Raw genomic sequence first — 10,703 nt, forward strand, 5'->3', positions numbered from 1 at the left:
GCTCCAAACCGAACGTGGTAGATCTCCGGAACGCCGTTCGGGCTACCGCAGCCGGTCTCGTTCCCTGTTATCTTCCACCAACATCTGCTGGTACCATTCCACATTCGGGGACCAAGCAAAAAGGTGCAGACCACCTTGCACAGCGGGAGCGGGAAACGAGATCCCCGGCACTGAAGTCGGCGAGCAGTGTGGAAGAAACGGAGTGTCGGCTTTTCTTCGTCAGAGACAAGTCAAGTGGCCTTCAGCTACTAATCGACACCGGAGCCGAGGTCAGCATCCTCCCTGCATCCCCCAGCGAACGTCGGCAAATACCGTGCGCACTCTTACAGGCAGTGAACGGCACATCCATCCCTGTTTTTGGAGAACGATCCCTGACCTTCGACCTTGGACTTCGACGTACCTTTCGTTGGATCTTCTTGGTCGCCGGGACTCAACACGCCATCCTCGGCGCCGATCTTCTCCGGAACTTTCGATTATTGGTGGACGTTCGCCGCAAGCGCCTCCTAGACGCAACGACGTATCTCTCCGTTTCGGGAATAGCGTCCAGAACATCATCGCTCTGCCTCACCCAGATTCCAGAGAACGGTACCTGCCGTTTTTCTAACATCCTCAAAGAGTTCCCCGACCTCACCCGTCCCTGCAACACCGAGGTTCCCATGCGACACCCCGTCACGCACCATATCGAAACATCAGGACCTCCCGTGCACGCAATACCACGGCGACTCCCCCCCGACAAACTGCGGATCGCTCGTCAACAGTTCGAGCATATGCTTGACCTCGGAATCATCCGCCCGTCCGAGAGTCCATGGTCATGACCGTTGCACATGGTCCCAAAAGTAACACCTGGGCCCGTTTGCTCGAAGCGCTAACCGCGGCTAAAGTTAGCCGCAGTACCTAGGAGGGGGATTTTGAGATCACGTGACTGGCTCGGTAGGGATGCGGGGAAACATGGCGGTGCCCCAGTGAGTGAGCGCCGCTCGCTTTGGAACTAATATGCCGTTGTAACTGCGATATCGGGCGCGTTAGTCAGCAATCAACGGTGTAGGAGGCTTTCGCGTTGCCTTACCCTACACACTAAAAGTCTTTACACCTTTAAGGGTGTAAAAGGGGTGTTTTGGCAATTTACACCCTTGACTACACCCCTTTAGCACCCTTAAATCAGCTACTGCACCCACATTATTGTACCGAGAGGGGTGTTGTTTCGTGTTACACCCTCCATTTAGTGGAGGGTGTGAGAAGGGTGTAGAAGAGGGTGCTAAATAATAATATGAAAGGATTTCTGAAACCTTATATGTGGACCTCCCCATAAATGTATAGGTTAAATTTATGCTTAAAAACATCGGTTGTTAGCAGTCGTTTTTTATAATGTTAGTTGTAATTCATGCAAATAGTTGATAATAAAGTGCCTCTCCTGCGTGCAATTTTTTGTGTTCACAAAATTTTATACGAGTTCATATTCAATTTTCTTAAAAATTACTCCATCCACAAAAAATTGGAAACCAGGGAGAAATTCTGAATGCTATCATTTTTTACAAATATTTATTGATCGAAGTGTAGCAGTAAGAAAATCAGTCTCCAGTTTACTTCTGACAACACAACATGAAATCAAAATATAATATGTTTGACAAATATTCATGACATGCTGCCAGAACCTGTCACATTACCATGTCAACCTATGAAAAATATTGATTTGAAAATATGACGACATGCACAAGAACTCACACACATAAAGAAGCAGAACCCATAAAAAACCAGTCCGAGACATAAGACTTCCTAAAATATGGGCTAATGCAGTATCCTGGTGTAGATCACACAAAATCTGGAGAACCAGGAGAAAAAAGGAGACATTTGACTTTACTGTCGACAGTGACATCATTCTATTTTTACATTTATCAAAAGAAAAAAACCAAGAAAAATAAGCTGTCTTGTCCAACCATTTTAAACAATCAAAAAGCTAATTCTACTCAGTGTGTGTTGTCCAACCAGTTATCGCAGCAAGAGTCAACTGAGAAAAGGTGACAGTTGTGTTTTCACTGCCTGTTTTTCGACTGTCTCTCATCGTTGTTTAGCTAGTTTCTGCAGAGAGCACCAGAACTGAGTGGGCTACCATTCAATGATCCATGAAATCTCATAGCAATGAGTGACGTGCGCTTATAACAGTCTGTCCTTTGTGCTCCCGCATGTATAATGGTTCTGTTGTACAGTCTGTAAGTGATGTTACAACTTTGAATTCTTGCGTCGCACGGACAACATAGACGTGAAAGTGCTCGTCGAACCGGACTGTCTCAAGCACATTCCCCAAAGATAAAAGCACTTTGTTAACATAAAAAATTTGACATATATGCAGAAATTCGGGCAGAGCATCGTCAGGAACACTTTGGACAAGAACACATCCTGTTTTGTAGACCCTGCCTTCTATGCTCACAGAGTTCGCTACGAATGAATCAACAGTTTCAAGATCATGCTGAGAGATAAACTCCTTGACGCATTCAGGAAGATGTTCACAAAGTATGGGGCGACAACCTGTTGTGATGGGAACGCTCTTCTCACCAACAGCTGCAAAAGAGAAACACTGCAAAAACTGATGCCTCACTGCTAGACTGTGCGAAAGACTCTTAAAGTTGCGGATTTTAAGAGCCATGTCTTTGAAATATTGGTGCTTTCCCTCGAAGCGCATCGCCCAAAGTTCAACTAATGGTCCAAACCTTTCCATGCACGACGGATAGTGAATAAGGTAGTGCATTTTGCAAGGAACTTTAACAGATGGGAACAATGTCTTGAAGTCGAGACAAAAAAAATGAATCTTCCTTTGCAGGTAGCCAATGTGCGAGACTGGGATTTTCCGGCTCATGATGATATCCATGATTTCGCGAAAAAGCAAGTAAAGTTGCCATACTTCGTGTTCTGTTGGAACACATTCGCCAACGAAAAAGGTTAGATGACGAAATAGGCAAAAGACCTGCGTGGCTGATCCTTTCATGGTTGCCTTTCCTTTAAGAAATTCACTAGAAATAGGCTCTGGCTTATTTCGCGCATCACAAGGGTCATAATTCCACTCACTAATTTCCTTGTTTAACTGTGCAAGAGTAAAAAGTCCTTGTGATATTAAGGAAGAAATGATGTGTCTTAGTGCAAATGGTATAACACCCTCGTGCAAGTCGTGCATAACGTCAGGCGGAAAATGCTGTGTGGCATTGAACCCCTGGCATGTAAGAGCACAAGCTGCAGTGACCCCATACAATGATGCAGTTGGCAGTCCAGCCTTCAACATGTTCATATGATGCTCGTGACCTTCCGGTGTGCGCAGCACGAAATCGGTCTCCAGGTGCTTGTAGTTGATTTCACAGTGCACGGCCATGCAGAACCTGCAAATCCTACCTTTGTTGAAACTACGTTTAAAGCCTCCCATTCTATGGCTCGACAGATTATCCCCAGTCAAAACAAAGACTGACCCTCTCATCACTTTTCCGTTTGCAACTATGCCTTCAGTTTCTAATCTGCTCACATCCTCAAGCAAAGGTGCAAGAATCTTAGGCAGACCATAGGAGTCCACATGGTGGTCATTCACTAAAAGTGCCAGGTGCATTCCTGATAGCGCAGAGCGGAACCTTGCAGGAAAATTCAGCACTGAGAAATACACGGCGGTCATCTTATGCTTTCCTCTTTTGCTGCCCAAAGGGTTGCACACCTCAAATTCATCAGTATATAACTGCAGGCAGATTTTGTGATGGTCACCTTCAAAGTAGGCATGGTCGCGAAATGCACTGCCATCAAACACAGAACACATATGGTTGTCAACCTTTGTGTAAGCATTAAAGTCACCCGATAAGGTTGGATGTTCAAGGATACACGTGAGGAGATCACAGAGCGGCACATACTCCATGGTGTCGTCTTTTCCATTGCTGTTGGTTCCTAGCACTACTGTACGGGGCTCAACAAGTGGAAGATGTGTCCTCCAGAACGCGTTCCGGCCAGCTGTCGTCAGTAGCCGGTCCAGTTCGTCAACACAGAATAGCTCCCTCACGTTGGCGGCCACCTCGTTGTTGAGCTGGAGTTGTTTATGTTCCAAAATGGATTTTACGAAAGAAATCACATCATTTGTGATTTCATCTAAGGTTGATTCTGGAAGTCGCCTTCCCTCTTTCCACTTGAGAAGAAGGAGAGCCAGCTGCTTTACACAGCCGCTTGGACCCTGGGTGGATTCACACACTTGTGAAGTCTCTGTACGCAGCTCCTCTTGCCTTTCTTCTGCGTCCGGATTACTCTGTACACCAACGTCATCACTTTGAAAGGCATCCCCAACACTCGGTGCTGCATCCACCAGTTCATTCGCTCCCACGGCTCTTTCTCTTTCGACTGATCCAGGGTGATTTCTGTACACATGTTTTTTATAGGAAGCGAAGAGTTTAAATGTCCGCATGCAGCCACTTAGGCCGCACACCCAGTTGCTTTCGTACCCATGAACTGAGTGAAAGTGCCTGAATAGTGCCCTCAACGAAAAAATGTGGGACGCACACCTTGGGCACCGGAAGTATCGGACACCTGGCATCTGAAAAGAAAGAAGCCCTCTTTTCATTGATATGACCTTCGTTACGTAAGTTTGATGCTCACACTACACGCAATCAACAAGAGGCAAAGTGCAATGTAACGTTTCTAAACCCGAGAAACACCGAAAAAGGAGATGCACACACAAACGAAAAAAAAAAAAATACACGCAGTCTCTAACACAGCTGTGAACTCTTCGAGACGGTGGGTGTGTGGTCCTTTTCCGTGTCTCATTTCTGTCCTCTTGTGTTTAAAGTTTACCAACGTTTTAAATTTACCTTCTTGCCTGTGCCTTTACTCTTCCTTCAGTTGCACTGACATGCAGGTATCGAAGAAATAAAAATCGAGAAGAGACAGAAAGGACAAAGTCGTGCCTTGTCCATCCTTTTCCTTTGTGTCTTTTCTGTCCATGTTTTCATTTCAAAGGACCGAGGAAACATAAAGAGCACAATCTCTTCCGACATTAAACATTACAATGTGGCGTGAAGTATGTAATTGCAATAAATTAATTTCTGCGTCAAGATAAACTAAGTTGGAAGTAAGTTTAGAGAAGATAAATTATATCATATGCCATTAGTCAGTATCATATATAAAGTTACTCGCTTCTTTTTGCCGTACTGAGTCATCGCTTGCGAACATGACTCTAAACGACAAAGCATAACTTTTATTTGGAAATATTTGTAAAACATAGAGCACGGCCACTAAACACGATGACAGGGTACAAGAAAACACATATTTTCAACTTTCAACACACAAAGTATTGTCGAGTTAGAGCAGGGGTAACCTCGCTTTACTGCAGTGATGTGATTGGCCTAAGCCGTTTTGGAGCACCCTCTGGAGCAGCCAAAACAGAGTTGTGGAACAGCAAATCTGGCTTTTGGAGCAGATATCCGTAGAGAAAAATATATATTCATTTCAAGTAGTGGACAAACGAAGGACACATTGCTCGCCGCAATCAACCAATTATTGTTAACATAGACCACCTGGGAGTCTTTCAACATGTAACTGAAATGCCAATGACATGACACATTTTGTAATGCTTCAGTTTGTGGCGATAGCCATTGAAAAAAGAAGATCGCGTGGAATAAAAGTGCCACATCAGCTCGATTTTGGAATTTGTCAGACGTAGCCGCTTTTCGTCTGTCTTTTTCTACATTTGGTGACCCGGACGTGATACAAATATATCGGACCACATGTTTAAATTTATTTGAAAATGACCAGCTTAGTAGTAGATATCACATTATTAGGTTTATTAGTAATACAATAAATGGAAGCAATCTCCGACTGATGAAGCACGTAACTACTGCCTTGTAATGCAAAATTGTCGCGCGAGCGGAGATGGCTGTTCGATCGAAACCATGCCACTCCGCTCCGCCTCAACTAATTCCCAAAATTGTATGCAAAATGTAACTGTCCAACATACGAGAAAAAAAAAAAAAAAGTCCAGCGGCACGTTCTTGCCAAGGCGGCAAACGAGGTACACGCTAAACACAGAAAGAAAGAAAGAAAAAAAAAAAAGAAAGAGGAAAAAAAAAAAAAAAAAAACCTGAGCGCATCGATGCAAGACATCGCGAGCCAGGATCAAAAAGTTCTTGGATCGGTTTGTGCAACGACTGAACTCGAGACAAATAAGCACGCTGTGCGGGTTCAGCATGCGGACATTGCGTTCTTTGCTTTAGCTCACTTCTCTTCACCAACTTCCTTTCGCGGCTCATTTTTCACGTACCCGGGTACGTCTCGAAAGAAAGCCTACCGAGATTAACCTAGGTAATCAATACTTCGACACTGCAGTCTTTGAGCTTAAGGTATGTTTGTAGTAGCGCATTAAACAAGAACAGGATTGTCCTTACGTTTCAGTTCAGAAAGTGCCATTACTGCAGTGACGTGGGGACGGCAACACCCGATGTCGTGCGACCACAGTGACTGGAAGGCAGGGACCAAATATGGTTGGCCACGGCCGTTGCTTTTAGGAGCGAGTGCTTCAGCCCATAAAATCACTCCCGCCGCGCAAAAACATGGTTTCGTTTCACAGCATCACGGCATGGCTGGTAACCAGCACGCTAGCGTCGTAGCGTCCGCACATGCCCATGTCTATGATTAAATTTTTTTTAAAAGACGCGAGACTAGAGACGGCAGGAAAAACCATGCAAGACCAGATGAACGATTGATGCAGGGTACTGTGTCGGACGGCTGCTTGAACCACCTAGCTCATGTGTGCTCAATTACGGTACCCGGTTTAGTTTCGGTTTTCAAAGGCGACCAATATTCGTCCTTTGGCGCAGGCTACCGTAGCAGGACGTAGCGGGGTTAGCCCCTTGGCGCAGTTTGGGGCAGCAATCACATCAGTGCTATAGAGAGTGGCTCCAGAGAAAGCCGCGTGAAGGGAACGGTGCGAAAACGAAACTTGCCGAAATAGCGGGAAAGAACGGAAGGAAAGGCGGCATCCCGATTTCTTTCCCACCAGCATGTTCATTCGCCCGCTCCGCCAAGGCTGCCAATTTTCGGTGGCTCTGCTCTGAGGAAAAAGCTGACTTTCTCTCTCCCCGGCGCTTCTTCCACGGCGAGATTTTGTGGCGGGTGGAAGATAACGCGGAACGCAGCGTGCGTCAAATTGACAGGAGCAGGCAGAGACCGAAATCAACGCGTCCTGGGTCATATATACCTTTGGATGCGTACGACGTCGCTCGGATGTGATGCTCTGCAGTGGCTGTTTCGTTAGTCAGGACGGGAAACCGAAGCAAGTGTCCACACGGCCACACCACGTGAGTGGGGACAACGTGGTCAGGACGGGGAACCGAAGCAGGTGCCCACGCGGCCACTCCACATGAGCGCAGCCAACGTAAAGTGAAGCCGTGACAGCCCTCCACGCGCTGCGAGCAGTGCCAGCAAATGCTGGACCAGCGTTACCAGATGGCAAAAAAAATCGAAGTCAGTAGATGGGCCCCATACATATCAGTAGATCACCAAACAACCAGTAGATACTAAAAAGAAAGTAAAAAAAAGACCTTTGTGTATTTCTCATTGGTCTTAATACATAACATAACATCATAAATAATATACTAAGAAACACACGTAGAAATTAGTTGCGTTTTTTGCTTGCAGCATTTTTTTTTTAATTCCAATTTCCAGCGGCCAGGTGTAAAACACATTTTTTTCCAGAAAGCAAAATGATTACCCTTAGTACTTTCCAACGATGTAGGTACATTCCCATGCTGTATTCAACGAGCTTGTATATACTTTTTTTCTTTTTGGAGGGGGCCGGAGGTGTAAAATGGCCGCTATCTGAAGAGTTGCCGCTTCTCATAGTACGTGGACGACACTGATCTCTATGACAATTGTGGACGAAACCAAGCAAAGCCAAAGACGTATCCGTTCCGAAAGTACGCGCGTACGCGCCTGCGTTGGCCATTGAGATCAGTGGCGTTGGCTGCATACGGCTTTGGGTAGATGAATCGAAGGATACGTAGATGCATATGTATAGTTTCGTTCCTAATAATTTCACATGCGTTTGATGGCTAACATGAGAACAGCCCTTCAAAATTGTGCATTGCTGTGCCCTTGAAATGTTTTTTCATTCTGTTGAAAAGAGGTCTCCGACACTCCACTCAACTTTGGCGGGGTGGCGGAGAGCAATATAGAGATCAATGGCGGAGTGTGGCAAAGCCGGCAAAGCAGCTCGACCATGAGCACCATGAGCTCGGCGCTCTATGCGGTGCAAGGTGCCGCCATTACTTTCTGGACGTTGCCTGTTTACGCCGTTTACGTATCCTCAATTTTGAGAGCTGTCGAGTAGTAAACTTGTTAGTGAGCGCGTTGGTAATGATATAGGTTTCAGAAAGAGTTATATACGTAAAGACAGGGGACGGGACAACATATCTTTCAACTTTCAACAAACAAATGATTTATTGCCGGACGCTTCTCCTTCGGAGCTCCACTACAGGAGAGGGAAAGTTAAAAGGAGGGAGAAGGGAAAGAGGGGGCAAGACAAGGCCCCGGGAGGAAACTGCGGGAAAGTAAAGCGCAGAGACAGCGGGAAGGAGAGGAAGGAAGGAGGCATCCCAATTTCCCTCTCAGGAGCAGGGACCACTCGCCCGGCCCGTCAAGGACGTCAACTCCGGTCTAAGGAATGTCACCTCCCTCGACAGCCCGCTGTGTTCGCCCCCGCAACGGTCTCCCTGTGTTCTTACACCTCCCCTCATCGCCCTCCCCTCTTTCCCCATCGCCTCCCCAAGTCGAGCTCTGAGCGGCTAGCCGCCCCAGTAAATCTGTAGCTGCAAGTCGAAAGCTGTGTCGTCTGTTTCGTCCTCTTGTGTGTTTCTTTCGTTTTAAGTCAATGGAAATGTTCTTCGGCGCCTCTTTTATGGCGTACGCCTCCACGATCTCGCGCCCGTAGCGGTTCTTGATGGCCCCCAAAACACGCGCGGACGGGAACTCGGGGGCACATGGAGCGCAAACCTTGAGGTGATGGACCATGGGGTGTTGGGAGCAGGGGCGGATTTAGAGGGGGGGTCCGGATGTCCTGACCCCCCTCTTGAATTCTGCATGTGTAAAATTTAGGGCGTGAAACGAGGCAGAGGGGGGGGGGGGGGTCCTAAACATGTGGTGCGCTGACCAACACCTGACCCCCCCCCTCAGGAAATTCCTGCATCCGCCCCTGGTTGGGAGTCCTCGTCGTTTTTTTTTCTATTTCTCTCCTATGTTCGCGCAGGTGGCAGTTGAGGCCGCGCCAAGAGGCACGCGGCCCCTTTCGTTCCCTGCGCGGTCGGACGGGTGTATTCCGTGCCCTTCTCGTGCGGGGCAGAGTACATCGTACAGACGGGCCGCTGCCTCAACGACCGCCTGCGCGAACATGAGAGAGAAATAGAAAAAAACGAGGGGGACTCCCAACACCCCATGGTCCATCACCTCAAGGTTTGCGCTCCATGTGCCCCCGAGTTCCCGTCCGCGCGTGTTCTGGGGGCCAACAAGAACCGCTACGGGCGCGAGATCGTGGAGGCGTACCCCATAAAAGAGGCGCCGAAGAACATTTCCTCGGCCTCGCTGTCGCTGTCGGAGAGAGAGGTGACATTCCTTAGACCGGAGTTGCCGTCCTTGGCGGGCCGGGCGAGTGGTCCCTACTCCTGAGAGGGAAATCGGGATGCCTCCTTCCTCCCCCTCCTTCCCGCTGTCTCTGCGCTTTACCGCTTTACTTTCCCCGAGTTTTCTCCCGGGGCCTTGTCTTGTCCGCCCCCTTCCCCTTCCCCCTCCTTTTAACTTTCCCTCTCCTGTAGTGGAACTCCGAAGGAGAAGCGTCCGGCAATAAATCATTTGTTTGTTGAAAATTGAAAGATGGTGTTCTCCCGTCCCCTGTCTTTACGAATAGTAAAGTGTTTTTGTTTAAATTCTTAGTTTTGGCGCGGTTTGTTCCTCAAGTATTTTCCGGAATATATTGTGTGCTTAAGCTACACTAGGTGGCGCAAGCTGCCACATATACACCATTAACCATCGGTTCAGCCATCTATCCACCCACAGCCTTCACCCACTTATCGTTCCTTTGTTCTGTTTGGCGCGTTACTTGCGGTGGTGACGAATGACGGTTGGCGAGTTTACCGAGTTGACGAGCCAAACGAATGTCAGTATTTTCGCGCCTAGCTGCTCGCGTGGCTTTAGCAGCGTTCGACAATGCCGCCCGTGCGGTGTCTGGTCACCGTGCCTCACCTAAAGGCTGCCAGGTCTTTCAAGCTCGAGGATGGATCGGTAAACTCTTTGAAACATGCGGTGGCTACGTGCCCCGTTCTTGGGAACTCCATCAAACTGTCTTCTGTCAGGTTTCAGGCAAGTGCCTCGTTTCTGTTGACATTTTCCCCGTGCTCGAACTGTAGCAGGTCACAGTAAGCTAAGTAAACGAAGGATAGAGAAGACACCGAACTGCGAAGCTGTGAACCACCTAATCCAGAAAAAAATATCGAAGTGATAAGATTTTAACCGCCTAAACCACCGTCATCTTCGAATCTATCTTGGAAAGGGTACATGTTATATGAGGAAATGACGTTTTAGCGCGAAGAGTAAAGTATAGACCGCATGAAAGCGATTTGGCGAGTGACGAGGCAAGCGTCGGTGAACCCGCTTCGCTGTCGCTCGGTCACTCGCGCGACGAGGCAATCCGCATGAAAGCAACG

General features: G+C 47.6%; 1 protein-coding gene across 1 annotated transcript; it reads right to left on the bottom strand.

The window, feature by feature from the left end:
- Positions 1-2,128: 2,128 nt before the first annotated feature.
- On the bottom strand, positions 2,129-8,207 carry LOC115323603. The gene is made up of 2 exons (XM_029983983.4): positions 7,208-8,207; positions 2,129-4,549 (listed from the first exon to the last, which is right to left on the bottom strand). The coding sequence occupies exon 2, from the start codon at positions 4,547-4,549 to the stop codon at positions 2,129-2,131; it is 2,421 nt and encodes an 806-aa protein (XP_029839843.2). The 5' UTR covers positions 7,208-8,207.
- Between the last annotated feature and the right edge of the window lie 2,496 nt (positions 8,208-10,703).

This window comes from Ixodes scapularis, unplaced genomic scaffold (genome assembly GCF_016920785.2).
Source record: "Ixodes scapularis isolate PalLabHiFi unplaced genomic scaffold, ASM1692078v2 PGA_scaffold18__7_contigs__length_3171195, whole genome shotgun sequence".
Lineage (NCBI taxonomy): Eukaryota > Metazoa > Arthropoda > Arachnida > Ixodida > Ixodidae > Ixodes > Ixodes scapularis.

Bases quoted from the DNA above. Each gene is read 5' to 3' on its own strand.
- LOC115323603 (XM_029983983.4), bottom strand. From the start codon at position 4,549: ATGCCAGGTGTCCGATACTTCCGGTGCCCAAGGTGTGCGTCCCACATT.